Here is a 17,379-nt window from a genome sequence, read left to right as displayed (position 1 = left end):
TTGGGTTGCAGATAACATGCATGTTCCTGTGTGGAATGTATCCGAGAATGCAAACATTTCAAGTTATCCCGGTACAAAAAAAACTTGAGTGAAGGGATGCGTGGGAGGTTTACCACTGTCAACTAAAGAGTCTCCCGACGAGCCTACAACATTATACTTTAGAGAAATTACAAAAACGAGTATCCGAATTAAACCCAGTAGCGATGATGTGATATATGCATGTATGCTGTTGAAGTTCAAAAATGACAGCACAGCAGAGGAATAGGAAAGCGATTCATTTTTGGTTGGGTAGTAATACACTCTTCACATGGTTTGCAGGGAGAAAAATATATATAACCACGTAAATTAAATTTGTCGGTTCTGGATTCCTTTTTGTAATCATTTGATTAGAATAGCTTAAAATCACTTTCAAATCAACAAAGGCTTTTCACCAAAAGCCATAGCATATTTACCTCAGTCGGTTTTAGAAAAATTGGCACTGACAGCTTGACCTTTGAATGCACACTTAAGCGTAGCAACTCCCGAAAAAAACGATTCAATTTAAAACATGTTCTCAAAGAAATTCTCAGAAATGGATCATCATTAGCAGCAGTTCAAAACAAGCCTTTTCTTGATATCCAATCATACAAAATCTCACACAAAATTCTTATTTACATATTCATTAGCGTTCCCTCTTGTCCAAACGATTTGTCGGGAAAAATTAAAACTGAAAAATGATTGTGCGACACTCTGCTATAGAAACTAAAGGATGGCGTGAAGGAAAGAAAAAGAGCGTCCACAAGGAACACCAGTGCAATACGGTAAAAACACATTTGTTAGCTATCTGTTAATGGGTGCATGTGTAATTCCCTTTATGCCCCCAAACACCAACCCATAAATGATAACATCAATCCTACGGCAGTGCATACTTCTAGAGGACCACGGTTCTCAGCTGGTCGTCGTCACTCATGCTGATCGTTGCTATTGCGCCGTCGTTAAACTCGAAGGACGTGCCGCCGTCAACCACCATGCAGGCGTCCCAGCATCGGGAGCGCACACACACTCTAGAAGAGACACAAATACACAAGGTGTACGTTAAGGATCATTGAAGCCTACATTTGTATTTTTATGGATGTGCTTGAGCATTCAGGTGCAAATTAATGTTTCTTCATCATAAGCGCATTAAAGTTGAGTAACAAAAATATAGAATATAAAATAACAAATATAGAATAACATTAACAATACACACAAACACACCCAAGTATCAAGTCATAAATGAAGATCAAATATGAATGAAATATGAATGTAGTGCAACTTGAAACTTCTATTGAAAAGAAACTGAAAGACGTTTCCGGTGCTCACTTTTTGGCAAATCCTCTGGGGCGAATACTGGAGAACACTCTGTTGACGATGGGCTCGCGGATACTGAAGAACAGCCGCTTGTCCTCAGGGCTGAACACCAGAGACTGGTTGTACTCCTCAGTCACTGAACAGGAGGGGACAGAGGGGAGGTGCATTCATGTATGAATGCAATGGGCTGAAAGGTGAACCACAGAGAGGGAGCGAGAGCTATTGTAAATACCTTTTTCAATGAATCCAGGATCAAGTGGGATGTCAAGCCCAGTTTGTGACTTTCCTGGAGAAGAGAATGAAGGTTATTCAAGATTTGATTTTGTTGCCAGAATTTTTCTGTTTTTTTAACAGAAGCTGTACAAACAGCTTCTGTTTGTACGTACCTATTTTGAGAAGATCCTCAACAGATTGTTCGACCAGTTTGTTGATATTATATGACCTATTTATAAAGAAATGTATTAAAATAGATATATTGGTGTATATATAGGTGCAATTAAGCCTAAACATTGGCATGTAGATTTGCTTTATAAGAAACTTTAAATTAATTATTCTCCATAACATCCATTAGTTCAGAAACAGTAGGACAATAAGTTCCCAGCTCTGGATGCTTAAACACCATCTGTTGATTCATGAGTACTAAAACATGATCGATGATTTGTGAGCGATGGCACAAACTCCTACGTCAAACAAGTCTCTCCACTGTAGAAGAATGTGTAAATAAAACCTACGCGAGACAAACCATGCTTCAAGAAGGGCTAAACCATTTGCCCTGATCCCTGTGCGTGTTCGGGTGTGCGTGCGTGCTGGCCAATGTACCAGGCTTTAGATCCTGTCCCTGTGCAGATGCTGAGACCAGAGCTCTTCTGCTTCTCCCACGGCCCGTCGTCCACTGAGATCTCATAGTAGGAAGCCCTATGGAGCGAGAAGGTAAGATGGGGGTCTAAGGATTTACACTTCACCCTGTGTTGGACGGACAGAGATGTGCTGGTGAGTGCTGGGGATGGGACACACACGTGGGAAATGATACGGGGGCTGGAACAGAAACAGAAACTGTGCCACGGCTTTGACATGTTTGTTTACCTGGAGGATAGAGACTCTCCGATGAAGATTTCATTCAGACTTCTGACAGGAAGGAGATTGGGCTCCGAGAAGCTGTCGTCTTGTGCTCCACTTTCTGTAAAACGTCAGCGAGTATATATTGTTAAACGTGTAATGGACAAGTTTTGCAATTGAACACATTTGTATCTACACAAATTAGACAAAAAAAAACAATTGTACCTAATAGGATGCTGTTCAAAGTCAGCACTTAAATAAATGTAAATTGATTAATAAAGATCAGCCAAAAAAATTATAAAATATTATTTAGCAAATTTACTATAGTATTTACCAAAAGTGCCCAGAAGCAAAGTACAAATATTGGTTTCTAAAGCACACAGACTGTCACAAAATCAATAGATGCTAGTCTTTTAGTAATAAACCAACTTCATCCTTGGTCAAATTTTCAGGATGACCATCATTCAGCTGTACCAACTCATTTGGATGCTGATCTATTCATTCAATATTATATATTATCATTATATTAATAACATGTAGCGTTAAATGTTGTTTAAAGACAAAATGGCCGGTTTTCCACCAAAACAAAGCATAGCATTTGGCTCCTTTCCCTGTAGTGTGCGCAGGGTGCTCTGTCGAAATAGTCAAACATATCCTGAACATTCCCCAATATATCATTTTGTGTACTTGGTCAACTAAACCATGTGAATGATTATGTTAGCATTTTGGAATCGGAAGGAAGCCTGGTTCATGACTTGCTGGGATTGCGAGGGGTGATTCACATTTGTATTGAGCGGTCAAGCAGGCACCACAAGGACACAGATATCGGGAAACTCCTGGTTTCATTAAGCGCACCACCCACACATTGCAGTCACTATAGTGCCATGTCGAAAGCAGTCCCAAGCAAATGCGAACACGACAATGGTTAGTTTGTTGTGAGTACATGGGGGCACAGACAGACATACCTCTGCGTCTCTCCAAGGTGGTGATGCGGTGGGCCATGTGATGCTGCTCCAGACTCAGCTGCTGCTCGTGGAGGTCCACAGGGGTGGGGTTGATGCCCGTTCCCTCCAGGTGCAGCCGGATCCGCTGGCGCCACTGCCACCTGCGGGCGGAGAAGCACATACATGTAAGGATGGAGGTTAAGGTATACCGGTGGAGGTTAAGGTACACCGGTGGAGGTTAAGGTACACCGGTGGAGGTTAAGGTATACCGGTGGAGGTTAAGGTACACCGGTGGAGGTTAAGGTACACCGGTGGAGGTTAAGGTATACCGGTGGAGGTTAAGGTATACCGGTGGAGGTTAAGGTATATCGGTGGAGGTTAAGGCATACCGATGGAGGTTAAGGATACCGATGGAGGTTAAGGTACACGAATGGTGCTTAACTTTGACGTGTAGTCGGTGTAAAAGTGTGTCAATGTTTGTTTAAAGGGTCACTTCATAGCAGGATACATTATTGATATTATGCATACCTTATGTACATAAGTTCCTGCACAATTTTATTTGATGGCATACATCCTTTTTTTTTAAACATAAAAAAAAAAGGTTGATAAAATGTTTGACTCAAATATTTAGTTTATTAATATCATCTTGAGCTAAACCAGGGGTCAGCAAACTTTTCAACATGCAGTGCCAGTTTGACATTTTCTCGTTAATGAGTGTGCCTTAAGCAACAATATATTAAATATTAAGCTGAATTATGACACAGTGACCAAAAACATTTAATAATAATAAAATAAAAAGTTTTTTTTTTTTTTTTTTTTTTTTTTTTTTTTTTAAGTGTGCCAATGATTATGCTGCCACGTGCCAGTGGTGGCACGCGTGCCTAGGGTTGCTGACCCCTGAGCTAAACAATGGCTAAGGCAAAAGCCCTGACCTGAAATCTCCCCGCTGAAGTCTCTCCAAGGCCTCTGGGAAGGCATGGGTGTAGCGGACAGGCAGACACAGGTGCCCCTCAGACCTGCAGGTCAGGCACCAGCTCATTAACTCATCATCATCATCATCTACTTAGCAACACCAATGGGGAATGTTTAGTATACAGTCTTTCAGATATTAACAATGGTTATTTCTGCATGCTTCATTTCAAATTATAGATTTTTCTATAATTTGAGTGAGGGAAAAGAGGAAAAAAAAACATATGCTATTTTCATTCATTTTTCCATTTCTCTATTACATCGTCTTTTATGTCTGATAATGGAGTACCTCTCAGGGTCTGTGTTTACTCCAAGAATTGGTTTGTCCTTGCTAAAAACTTTACTGGCAACCAGTAGCATTGTCCCATCACCTAAGAAAAGCAAAGAGCAATTACAGAACCCGTAGTAAGTTTTGATTAAAGTGCTTCAAGATTAGCAAATATTTTCTATTTAAAAAAATATATTATGAGGCTAGATTTGGGCTTATATTTTTATATATTGTCAAATAACGTTTTAAATTAAGGAATAATCAAGCAATAAGAGTAAAATAATATATTTTAGGTACCTTATAAAAACACATGCACACCAAATATGTGCCATGTATCCATACCTCCCGCAGAAATGATGGCGTCGGCCCATCGCACCACTTCTTCATCATATTCCCCTCTGCGCACAACTCGCACCTCAATGCCTTCTTTTCTGATGACAAAACACATATTACACCAGTATTAGTTCGGCTGACATATAGACGTGCACTGATGATTAGTTTGTAAAACACTGATCTGGTTCCATCATATATCTTACTCCAAACTCTTCACAATATGCTCCACATTTCGAGTGTGGATGGTGTGTCTTTCCAGAAGACCACTGTAGCTGGACCCCTTCATGGCAAGCTACCAAAAACACAAGCCATAATTAGACAGTGCAGGGGTGAAGACCACCTTGAGGGAACAGCAATACATATACACAGACTGCCCATGAGCACGTTAATAACTCATCAGATACAGCATGCATTCTTACCAGCTGTTTCAAGTCGACCTCAGACAACCCTGCAAAGCGATACCGCTGCTGCTCGAACTCGCAGCGGGTGGTCTTTGTCACCACCGCCACCTTTGACGGTCTGAATCCAGAAGCGGGTCGCGAAGCAACGCTTCGCATTGTGTGTGATGAATGCGGGCGACGCGCAGAGGCGCGTCCGCATAGAAGTTCAATGGTTCGATTCCCAGCGCAAAAGAAGTTGAGCAGGGATGGACGGGTCATTTTGTGACAGTTATGTGGAAGCATCAGCTGTGTTACATCTAGAAAGTATTAGTAGTCAGTTAGAGAGCCTCACTGTTGGCCTGGAAGAATTCATTAATGCTTTTTGAGTTGTTTATCTAAACTTGTTCTACCTCAACAACACACGAGATGCGGGGAGACGAACCAAACACACACACCCAGCCACAGCTGTCAAAGAAGGTCACAATCAGAGTGGGTCTGGTGACCTTACAAGTCATCCGCTACACTTTGGAACTAACCACGTTTTTTGACACCGAACGCAAAACACATACAGCAATAGCACAAGTCACTTGTTATTTTAGTTACCATAAAGAACAGACGTTACGTTACCAGTTTAGCAACTAAGCTAAAGTTAGCACCTAGCTTCACAACAACTCGTCAGAGACTCATACGTCGTAAACTGCGATATTAAAGACTCCGACTTGGATCGGCCCTGCACCTGTTAGGTCGCCTTGTGTTTGACGTCTTATCCAGATCGACTCCTATATGTAAAGTAGCCTACATGGCACGCGCCATCACGACCACGCGAGAGCACTGGTTGCATGGGATGTACACACGGGGGCGTCGCTCAGCACGTAGGGGACGTGCGGAGCGACGCGATTGGCCACGTAAAGCGTGAATTTGAAAGGTAAGCGTTTTGCTTTGGTTGCAGCTGCCTTGAAAGGTCCCTTTCCCATATTGCATCCGCACATGTTCTATAATACATCCTTGATATCGCGTCCCTTACTTTTTAATCCGTGAGGCGGAACCTTTGAATTTACCATAATACATATGAAATTCAATTCAATTTGTTTACTGATATTGGGTTTGGATCTGGATCCGCTCACTATTCGAATTGAATGAGTATGTAGGACAAAACTGGGTAAAATGCTCAACCTTATAGACATTTAATGTATAATGTAGTGGTGTTGCCATCGAGCCTACCAAACAAAAGTAAGGTAACTTTTTTAAGAATGAATTGAGGAAAAAAAAGAAGAAAGAAAGAAAACACAGTTATTGTCTATGGAAAAAAGGTACCAGATCAGATCAGAATGTGTGGTTCTTTCACAAGTGCAAGTGAACGAACCACACAATCCCACTGGCAGTATAGTAATCAATTGTCTTTGCTGGATGAATAAACATGAGGATGAGATGATCGGTAACGCCTCGTTGCAGCCCTCTGCTGGCGCAATAAAGCGCCTGCTCCTCAGATATGTCATATAGTCTCTGAAACAGAATTTAAATGCAGTCATACAATGGACAAGACTTTTAATCATGCAGTCATTTAACCATAACCGCAAATCATATTTATGTCGTAGAGTCAATCAGTTGTACCTCAGTCCATTGTTATGCCTATTTAAAACATGTCCTATGCTAATCAGTCCACAAATCCAAACCACTGTGTCTGCAAATTCTGCATTCTTGTCAACAAAGTGCATCAACAATGGAGCAAAACCCTCATGGAGCCAAAGGGAATGATGGCAAAGCCTGTCTGCATCATTATAGCAATGCTGATATCACGAGGTGTGAAAGGAGAACTTCACTGTTCTAATTCCAACCTCAAAGCCTTCTAATACCGAAAGCAGAAAATAACTAACAAAAATAGTTTTTGTAGGAAGTCAGTGCTTAATTTTAAAGCTGTCTTTATTTTCTTATCTAGACAATGTGATCAAATGTTGATTATCATCCATTTAATGTCTGTTAAAATACAAACAAAATGCCATATATAGTGCATTTACTATGTCAGAAACACACAGTTGATTAAGGATGTCGGATGGGTTTAAAAGTTGGAGGTATTTGCAGTTAGATGTATGTCTTGTTTCACACCTGTGGGCCTATTTTAGGTGTGTGTGGTATTAAGATGGCCTTAATGTTTTGGACGGCTTGTGGAATCAGATAAACGGTTCAAATCCAATTAAAGGCTTCTAGTGCATGTGAATGCCTCCAAGACGCATAGACCACCTCATGGGAAGTAAATAGTCGGCCCAAATTGACGAGTTAATTAGGGAATGTCGGTGCTATCGTCTTGAAAGAGAATCCCTTTTAGGATTCCTGTGAAAAATCCATGGGGGCATAAATAATTGGCTAAAACTGTTGAATGCGTCCAGCACTGTTTTGCGTCGAGTCTGAGGCTTGTAGTCATTATGTTAGTGGTCAGGGAACCCACTGTTATTTACTGTAGAGGAGAGACTGTGGGGTAGCCTACTGAACTCTTGGCCATCAGAGAGATCCCATTATGTCTGCTGCCACTGCCTTTGGGAGAAGCTTCTTGCCTTAGCCTTTGAGGCCCTCGCGTTTAATACCCTTGGGGTCACCTGATATACATGGGGCAGAGTGGGCGCCTGGGCGGGGGGGGGGGGGGGGCTATAAAAGAGAGAAAAAATAAGTTGGTAACCACCTGGCCTGTATCCACCATTGAGGTCAGGACCTAGTTTTTTTTCAATTTAAATTCCTCGCAGCTTCCCTGTTTGGCAAAGCAAAAATTACCAGCACAGCTCGCCTTTCTTGCTATTGCTGAAGGCTGTTCTCAGACAAGTCTTAACGCTACCATAGTCTGATAGCGAGGCCCTGGTTTCTAGTCTGATTTTCTACTGTGTAAATAGAGAAGTAACAGAAGGCCGTACATTCTGTACTGTGCTGCAGTCAAGCAGAACAATCAAGATGAAACATTTCTACATTTTATTGAACCAAAGGAATCAGGTCTCCCTCCCCTTGCATTTTGGGAAAAATACTTCTCAGTTCTTGACCTAAACATGGCTGCTGACAAGACGTCCACCTTATCGCTTCAAGCAAATGTGGGCCAGACTGGATATGCTGCAGTCTCTTCCTGGTCTCCAGGTCCTGATTCGGCATCTAGACCAGGCATCTGGAAGCTGGGATCAGAAGCACCGGGGAAGGTCTGCAGCTTTTTTAACCGGGCTGTCAGGACAGTGATGTCTGAGTCAGGGGTTCTCCTGCCAATCTGAGCTGTCAGGCTCAAAGCCTCTGCTGAAGTGAGTGTAGGCTCCTGGAGGCTACTGGCCCTGAGGGAACATCTCGTCGTAACAGTATAAATACCCCAAAGAGCCCCTGGGCACGACGGCCTCTGGTTCAGGTGGGCTGGTGGAGCCCTCAGCCACTTCTACATCAGCCTCATTGGCCGGCGATGGTAGGAAGCAGCTATCATGGGTCTCAGACTCCTAGCCTCCTTCCTCCAGTGTGTGGAGGAATAGGTGGGCTTAAGTTCTTGGGGCCTAGTGCCCTTTTCCTGGAGCCATCATTAATGTCAGACGGACCCGTTTCACCCCCCCCCCCCCCCCCCCCAGAGAAGATGTTTGGAGGAATGGCCCAGGAGACAGCTAGCAAATTAGCAGAGGGTGGGCTGGCCAAGTGCTAACCAATTTTTGTATAAGCGGTTAAAACTGATAATAAATAATAAATTACTTTTAGTAACTACAAAAGACATGGTTATATGGAGAACCAAACACATCCCTGGTTTGCACTAGGTTTGTCATCTTATATTTCATGAAATTATCAAGCCTTTATTACAGAATACTCTGTATATGGAAACAATCTGCAGAATACAGTATGATATAGTGCATCCATGAGCTGCACAACAAACTGCGACAATACCAACAATTAGGAAGAAAGAAGAGTAAATATGAATAGATAGGAATGCAATCTGTGTTTTTTAGGCTACTACCACAATTCATTATATACCCAATCAATCAATTTATAATGGTTAGCCAGAATTTGGGGGTTATTTTAAGCACTATAATGATATAACCATCTGCAAACTCATTTCTTTCTGGAAATTTCAAATCTATTAAAAGCTTATTTAGCATGTTTGATAGTGAAGACATATTACTTAACTACTTTCTTGCAAAAAAGAAAGGTAACATACAAATATGTTAATGCAAGTTTCACAAAAATACTTCTATAATCTATTTATCTATCTATGTACACCTATGTGCTTTAAATAAAGTGTTTATTGGAATCACTTGTACATTAGTAAATGCCTTTTTACGACATGAATTTAATAGTAATTTGGGTTGAGGGTTGAATAACAATTTATTGTGTAAGATCCCAACATCAACCATTATGTATTCTTTTAGTTCTTTTTTTTTCACAAGAAATCTGAAATTCATCATAGCTGAATTGTGTTTGTAAGAAGCGATGTGACCTGATTTGAGGAATTATTCTTTACTAATTATGTTCATCTCCCCGGTGGAATATGTTTCCATACAGTCTCATTATCGTAGCGCCCAAGCTCTACTTTATCGTCCTACGATAATAGACCTCCGAGTGTGTCAGGCACTCAATGGAATTAACTTGAACTATAACACATCCCTGGCGGCCCGATGTGCATCCAAACCAAATCTAAAGACAAACTACTTGGTCTGCTGTTACAGGTGATCCCGATTCATTCAACAGCCTTTAGCCTACTAACAGGCATCATTATGAAGCAGTCAATGTCCCAAAGTAGTGACAAATAACACTTCAGAAAGTTAGGAGAGCCATGGAAGAGGACAAAAAAAAAAGGAGGAAAAGAAAAGGAATTCACCTAAGAGTGGTTGAATTATGTAATCTCACAGAACAATTGGTACATTCACTCACATTTAATTTCTCTCCTTCTGTGATAATTCTGGGACTCAGGTGTCACATAGTGCAAGCTTGTTAAACGATCACCCTGGTCTACTTTCCGTCTGTCTGTCTGTCTGTCTGTCTGTCTGTCTGTCTGTCTGTCTGTCTGTCTGTCTGTCTGTCTGTCTGTCTGTCTGTCTGTCTGTCTGTCTGTCTGTCTGTCTGTCTGTCTGTCTGTCTGTCTGTCTGTCTGTCTGTCTGTCTGTCTGTCTGTCTGTCTGTCTGTCTGTCTGTCTGCCTCTTCATATCTTTCTGTCTGCTGGTTTTTCCATCAAACATCTTGTGTGTCTTTTTCTTGTCTGTCTGCCTGTCTATCTGTGTATCTGTCTGTCCGTCTGTCTACATATCTTTCATTCAGTCTGTCCTCTGTCTGCCTGACTCTCTTTCTGTCTGATGTCCGTCTGTCTGGCTACATCTCTGTCTATCAGTCTTTCTGACTGTCTATCAGTCTGCCTGTCTGTCCCTCTTTCTCTCTGGCTCTTGGGCTCACTCCTCTCCATATGTGAGGGAGGTGGATGCTGGCATATCCCAGGTTTTTGGCCTCCTCCTCCTCATCCTCTTCCTCCTCCTCCTCCTCCTCCTCCTCCTCCTCCTCCTCCTCCTCCTCCTTCTCCTCTTCCCGCTCTTCTCACAGTCTTCTTCTAGCAGCTCTGAGAGCACTGCTTCCCTAAAGGCTGCTGAGGCCATTTAACATTCAACTGCACACATCACCAGAGGCCGAGGGTAAGTTCTTTTTTATTAGGGGACTGAATTCAGATTTCTGGGTTGGTTTTTAATTTGTTGCTTTTTTTTTACATATTCTTTAAATTCCTCTCCTTATTTTATGTAATGTTAAATATTTAAAAATTGTAATCATTCTATTGTTGAGTTATAATTAAGTTATGCATTTATTTTTTGTTCATTCGATTTATTCATATTACATTTTTTACCTTTAACAATAACAAATGTTTTTTTTTAAATGTTATTTGATTGGAAGTTTATATATATATATATATATATATATATATATATATATAGATGCATTTTCTAAAAAAGTGTTGCAAATACATTGTTTCATGCTGAGATTCATTGTGATACACGCATCATTTGAATGTTTGCTTTCACAAACTCATAACCCATAAGTATTCATCAATTCGTATCCAAATCGCAGTTAGATAGTTGCATCTTTGTTCGAAGAAAAATAACATACGGACAGCTCTGGATGCCTTATCAGGCATTATCAGGCGTCATTATGACCCCAGATGATAAATTAATCAACGGTGAAACCCATCCATACACTACCTACAGCAAGATGCAGCGCTTCAGGGAGGGCATCCACATACGCACCATGAAGGCAAAAAGAAAAGTCGAAGAAATCTCCAAAGAAGATGTGCAGGCGTTTCTGAAGAAGAACGCCTTTGTGCTCTTCACCGTGGGGGCCGTGGTTCTAGGTAGGCTAGTCTTCCTCACGTCTAACAATACTAATCTCAACAAATCATCGCCGTGCTATGACCCCTCTTTGTCAATGTTTAATAACAGTTTCCACAATGTTAATGAGTCCCCAACTTTATTATGTTTTCCTTGACAAACATATATCGGGTTTGGTGTATGTCATGTTTTGATCTCAGATGTTCAATCAATAAACAAAGCTAAGCGATCAACTTTATGCCTTTATCGACTGCATATTGTATTATCCACTGCGTATTGTATTAGCCAATCAATCTAATCTCTGGGTGCGTTTGTGCGTGCATGCGCGTATGTGTATGCCGGGGTTGTGTGTGTGTGTGTAATGTTATGACTGTGTTGCCAGGCATCGCGTTGGGCTTTGCACTGAGGCCCTACAAGATGACCTACAGAGAGGTGAAGTACTTCTCTTTCCCCGGTGAACTGCTGATGAGGATGCTGCAGATGCTGGTTCTGCCCCTACTGGTCTCCAGTCTGATCACAGGTAGGCCACCCTCAGGTAGACCACCTGCTGGGTCAGGGCTCGCCTGGTCCAAAATCAGACTACAGATGAATCATCTGAGCTTTGATAGCAGGCCAACTCACATCACTTTCTTTTGGTTCATATTTGATTATAATCACGTGGCAGGAAGCGGGGACTGTTGAAGTGTGTTATTGGTTAACAGAGAACAAAACTCCAAAATGAGTCAGAGTTTAGAAAAAGTGCATGTAAAGTTTTCAAATCAACATGGTGAAGAATGGCCACTGTCGAAATCCCCTGAGTAAAATTCCCTTCTGAAAGCTTCATCAACTGCTCAGTAGAATAGCTCGGCAACAAAACAGGAAGCCAGGCATAACTCCGCCCCTATCCGTTTTTGGTTTCCGGCCCAGGCTCTCTGCGTCTCCCCCCCCCCAAGATGTTCTGCTGTAAGATAGTAGGACTGGATCCCAGATGAGACTACTGCTACTGCTATGGCTACTGCTACTGAAGGGGATTTAAGATCTAGTTCAAATAGATTGGAAGTACCTGCAGGCATTACGTCCTTCCAGCAGGGACTCCTCTAGAGTTTCTTTCTTCCAATTTCTCGATTGTTAACTGGATGTTTCTTCTTGTAGTTGGGAACAGTTCAACCTCTAGAAGAACGATAACATATTTTATCATTAGTATTGATTTGTACAATATATTCATTCTCGTATGTGAGTCTCAGTCCTTTGTGCATCCACCCACTGGGCTAACAAACTGATTCCGCAACAGGAATGGCTGCTTTGGACAGCAAGGCGTCGGGGAAGATGGGAATGAGAGCGGTGATATACTACATGACCACCACCTTCATCGCCGTGTTCGTCGGCATCATCATCGTCCTGGTCATCCACCCGGGGAAAGGATCGAAGGCCGAGTTCGGGAAGCAGCAGAAGATAGAGCAAGTCAGCCCCGCCGACGCCTTCTTGGATCTGATCAGGTAGCAAAGGGTCGCTCCGTGGCATCGGACAAGGTTTCTTTCAGGGTTTTCTATCGGGGCAGATTTTATAACAGATGCTATGGTGATATCGTCCCACCTCATCTCCTTTTTGTCACAATTCTCCTTTCAGAAATATGTTTCCCCCGAACCTGGTTCAAGCCTGTACACAACAGGTGAGCTCCATAAAGACCGTCCCATACATTCCTGCAAAGTCCCAATTCAATTGTAGCACAGTTTTACTCACTGTTGATTAGTGGTATGTACACAAGGGACTAGGTTCATGTATCTATATGGTGAAAAGTGAAAGAATGATGACTGAGAATAGAAGGTATAAAAGTGGGACCATATCCACAAAGAAGACTACAATGATCTTGGAACAGTGATTTGTGAAATTCTCTTTAAGAAAATCAGTTCTAGTTGACTGTGCCGGCCTCTATTTCAGGCAATGTACATTTTAGACCGCTCCTAGCTAATTTCTGACCAATCAGGGCATCTGTTCCCTGATTGGTTCAGGGAATCCATCTTGCCTGTCAATCACAGGTGGGTGAATCATCCAACACTTCTCAATGGTGGAAAAACGAGCAAGGAGAGAGGAAGCCGAGGAGGGTTAGGGTTGCTCTCTTCTCTAATCCTGCTCCCTTCTGCTCTTTTTCTATCTCTCTTTACAACTCTCAAATCTTACCTACAGCACCTTTAACCTAACACCCCCCCCCCCCACCCCACCCCCCACAGTTCAAGACCAAATACGGCACGCGGAAGGTGCACACCACGGTGACAGTGATGGTGAACGACACCTTCTTTAACTCCTCCACCGCCGCCAACGGCACCCAGGAGGTGGAGGTGCTGGAGTTCACCCGGGAGGAGGTGATCCCGGTGGCGGGCCAGGTGAACGGCGTCAACGCCCTGGGCCTGGTGGTGTTCTCCATGTGCTTTGGCCTCATCATCGGCAGCATGAAGGAGCAGGGCCAGATCCTGAGGGACTTCTTTGACAGTCTCAACGATGCCATCATGAAACTCGTGGCTATTATCATGTGGTAAAGGATACCCTCATGTCGACGCATATTGTCCCTTGGGGAAGTTTGTTTTGGACTTGTATGTATGGCTCATGTTGTGCTTAAAGTACATTACACACTGGGATACCCCGGTGACTCACCGGGTAGAGCTCACCGGGGTACCACTAAGGCGCAGTCCTGATCGCAGCGACCCAGGTTTGATTCCTGCCCGTGGTTCTTTGCTGCAGGTCCTCCTATCTATCTATCTCACTCTATCATAAAGCATAAAAATTGAAACATAATTGTTTAAAATACATCACGCATCGACAACAACACACCAATACCAACAAAAGTGCATCCAACATCTGAAAAACAAAAATATACAAAGTCCCGGGAATCTTCACTTCAGTGCCTGTCTGACATGAGCACATTCGATTTTTCTTTTTCAATCTATTCACAACCAATCAACGTTTCAAGGGTGCCAACCTATTTTCTGCGTTTTTAGGTATTGTCCCATAGGCATCCTGTTCCTGATTTCCGGGAAGATCGTGGAGATGGACGACATCACTGAGATGGGCGGTCAGCTGGCCATGTACACCATCACGGTGATCATCGGCCTGTCGATCCACGCCTTCCTCATCCTCCCCATGCTCTACTTTGTGATCACCAGGCAGAACCCCTTCATCTTCATCGCCGGCCTGCTGCAGGCCCTGGTGACCGCCCTGGGAACGTCCTCCAGGTAATCTGCGGACGAGCGCCGTTCGCTCCTCTTAAGCTAACGTTGAATGTACGCAACTCTACATGCATTACGATCCTTTTTTCTAATGCAGCTTTTGTCCTTTTTTGGTTGATTTCTTTCCCTCTTCCTTTCCATAGACCAGCTGACTTAATATATATTTTTAATTACCAAAGAATTCTAACTTCAGAAAAAGTAGAAATTGATGGCGCAATTGATAGTTTGAATGAAGGGGATCCTAAAGATGCGATGGCTGCAGTGGAAAAGTAAGATAGGGCTGGTTTAACCCTCTGACCTGCTTTCAGCTCAGCCACCCTGCCTGTGACCTTTAAGTGTCTGGAGGAGAACAACAAGATTGACAAACGCGTCACCCGCTTCGTGTTGCCCGTCGGTGCGACCATCAACATGGACGGGACGGCCCTGTATGAAGCCCTGGCCGCCATCTTCATCGCACAGGTTAACAACATGGAAATGAACTTCGGTCAGATCCTCACAATAAGGTAATTGGAATGAACATTAACAGAGTAGATATGTTTTTATGCTATATGAAATTTACATTATATAGCCATAAATACATAGCCTTTACATACCCTAACATGTGTGAGTTTGTGTGTGTGTGTGTGTGTTTTTTTTTTTTATGTGTGTGTGTTTTTTTTATGTGTGTGTGTGTGTGTGTGTGTGTGTGTGTGTGTGTGTGTGTGTGTGTGTGTGTGTGTGTGTGTGTGTGTGTGTGTGTGTGTGTGTGTGTGTGTTGTGTGTTTGTTATGACTCAGTATTACAGCGACTGCGGCCAGTATAGGAGCTGCTGGAATTCCTCAGGCAGGCCTGGTCACCATGGTGATTGTACTGACTTCTGTCGGACTTCCTACAGATGACATCACTTTGATAATTGCAGTTGATTGGTTCCTGTGAGTATCCAACAATTCTGGAAAACCAAAAAAATGATTGCATAATTTGCAGTTTAGTATCAATACAAAGCCAGGATATACACACATATCTCTGTTTCTATGCGTGCTACTATCATGGAAAGATTTTCTATTTTAATGTCAAACTAAGTCATTTTCTACGACCACCTAGTGACACAATTGCCTTCTGTCCCCCGAGTCATGTTCTACATCTCCCCCTTTGCATTTCATATTTTAACATAGAAACATAATTAGGCCTCCCAAATTAATAATTTCAATTAGAATAACCCTTCCCAGAAATTGCTCAGCTAATTGGGGTAATAGGAAGAGAACCCTGTTGTCTCTGTTTCCACTGGATGGGCCGACCACAAAAGAAAGATCTCTCTGGAATCTTTACTTAATTATACAGTATTTCTTTGTATACAGTGATTTAGACACTTGAATTCTCCCTCCTGATGAAACCCTATCCATGCGTTCACGATATGTGTGTGTTGTTGTTTGTATCTGCCGCAGCGATCGCCTGCGCACCACCACCAATGTTTTGGGGGATTCCATCGGAGCGGGAATAGTGGAGTTTCTTTCCAGACACGAGCTACGGTGCAAGGACGTGGAAATGGGGAACTCTGTGGTTGAGGAGAAGGAGCGAAAGAAACCCTACAAACTCATATCTCAGGATAGTGATTTTGAGAATGACAAACGTATGCATAGTGAATCCAACATGTAGTCACATCTGCAAAACAAAATCAAAACAATGCACATGCATGCAACCACGGACACACACAACACACACACACACACAAACACACACACGTACAATTATTATTATGATGATATTGATTAGTATAATATTAAATTATTATTATACTATACTGAGGGGTACTGATTTAGAGTTCGGAGACATCATTTTTCCCAGCAGATGTGTCTAAAAAAGTACTATTTCATAACAGTTTGATAGTTTCAATCCTGAAATAGCATTAATTCCAGCCTTTTACACTTATGAAGTGATTTTGTGAAGAGTGGAGGGTAATTATTCTTTCAAACATTCCTGTTAAATTAAGGTTTTTACAAAACAATGAACATATTCTTAAATCTGCATATTTAATTAGTTGGTTCCATATTCTTCATAGATGGTATGGTTGTTTGTGTATACTATTTATACTTATATAATAGATTTTATGATAAAATTACCTTGAGTATTCACATATTGAGGTCACATTTGGCATTAAAGTGTAGTACCTTCAAATGTGTCAGTCAAAGTAGTTATATAATAAACGACGAAGGACGTCCTTACCATAAATATGTGTCAATGAATTGGCCATGCAGTTTTAGTTTAATTTAAAGGATATTGCATTTGATAAAGCAATAGAGATCATGGAAAAAATATCACGTGGGATTTCTCTTCAAATTTTGCCACCAAAATATAGAACATTAAAATACAATGACATATATTACCCCAATGTCTATTGCCATTTACACACATTCACACACACACACACACACACACACACACACACACACACACACACACACACACACACACACACACACACACACACACACACACACACACACACACACACACACACACACACACACACACACACACACAAAACGATCACACGCACACACTCACACATAGCCCTCAATGTCTTGTTCTTCAGATGCGAATGCATAGTTTTGGTTGAT

General features: G+C 42.1%; 2 protein-coding genes across 7 annotated transcripts; one reads left to right on the top strand and one right to left on the bottom strand.

Annotated features, from left to right (window-relative positions):
* Positions 1 to 256: 256 nt before the first annotated feature.
* nadk2 (NAD kinase 2, mitochondrial) lies at positions 257 to 6,152 on the bottom strand. Of its 6 annotated transcripts, none has more exons than XM_060049949.1 (14): positions 6,016 to 6,138; positions 5,690 to 5,744; positions 5,319 to 5,596; positions 5,103 to 5,191; positions 4,909 to 4,997; positions 4,588 to 4,669; positions 4,262 to 4,345; positions 3,351 to 3,490; positions 2,413 to 2,506; positions 2,149 to 2,292; positions 1,716 to 1,771; positions 1,562 to 1,615; positions 1,342 to 1,465; positions 257 to 1,043 (listed from the first exon to the last, which is right to left on the bottom strand). In XM_060049949.1, the coding sequence occupies exons 3-14, from the start codon at positions 5,580 to 5,582 to the stop codon at positions 911 to 913; spliced, it is 1,353 nt and encodes a 450-aa protein (XP_059905932.1). In that variant the 5' UTR covers positions 5,583 to 5,596; positions 5,690 to 5,744; positions 6,016 to 6,138; the 3' UTR covers positions 257 to 910. The 6 variants fall into 6 exon arrangements, with proteins under 6 accessions (XP_059905932.1, XP_059905936.1, XP_059905930.1 ...); XM_060049953.1 differs by having other exon boundaries at positions 2,149 to 2,244; XM_060049947.1 differs by lacking the exon at positions 6,016 to 6,138 and adding an exon at positions 5,883 to 6,009.
* LOC132455884 (excitatory amino acid transporter 1-like) lies at positions 6,116 to 16,421 on the top strand. Its single transcript, XM_060049946.1, has 11 exons — positions 6,116 to 6,204; positions 10,813 to 10,901; positions 11,466 to 11,608; positions 11,968 to 12,105; positions 12,856 to 13,060; positions 13,191 to 13,233; positions 13,793 to 14,094; positions 14,558 to 14,791; positions 15,094 to 15,288; positions 15,562 to 15,696; positions 16,207 to 16,421. Exons 3-11 carry the CDS (start codon positions 11,470 to 11,472, stop codon positions 16,415 to 16,417), a joined length of 1,602 nt encoding a protein of 533 aa, XP_059905929.1. The 5' UTR covers positions 6,116 to 6,204; positions 10,813 to 10,901; positions 11,466 to 11,469; the 3' UTR covers positions 16,418 to 16,421.
* The last annotated feature ends 958 nt before the right edge of the window (positions 16,422 to 17,379 follow it).

Source organism: Gadus macrocephalus, chromosome 4, assembly GCF_031168955.1.
Source record: "Gadus macrocephalus chromosome 4, ASM3116895v1".
Classification (NCBI taxonomy): Eukaryota; Metazoa; Chordata; class Actinopteri; order Gadiformes; family Gadidae; genus Gadus; species Gadus macrocephalus.
Note: the sequence above shows the minus strand (reverse complement) of the source record. Positions and strands in the feature narration are given on the sequence as shown.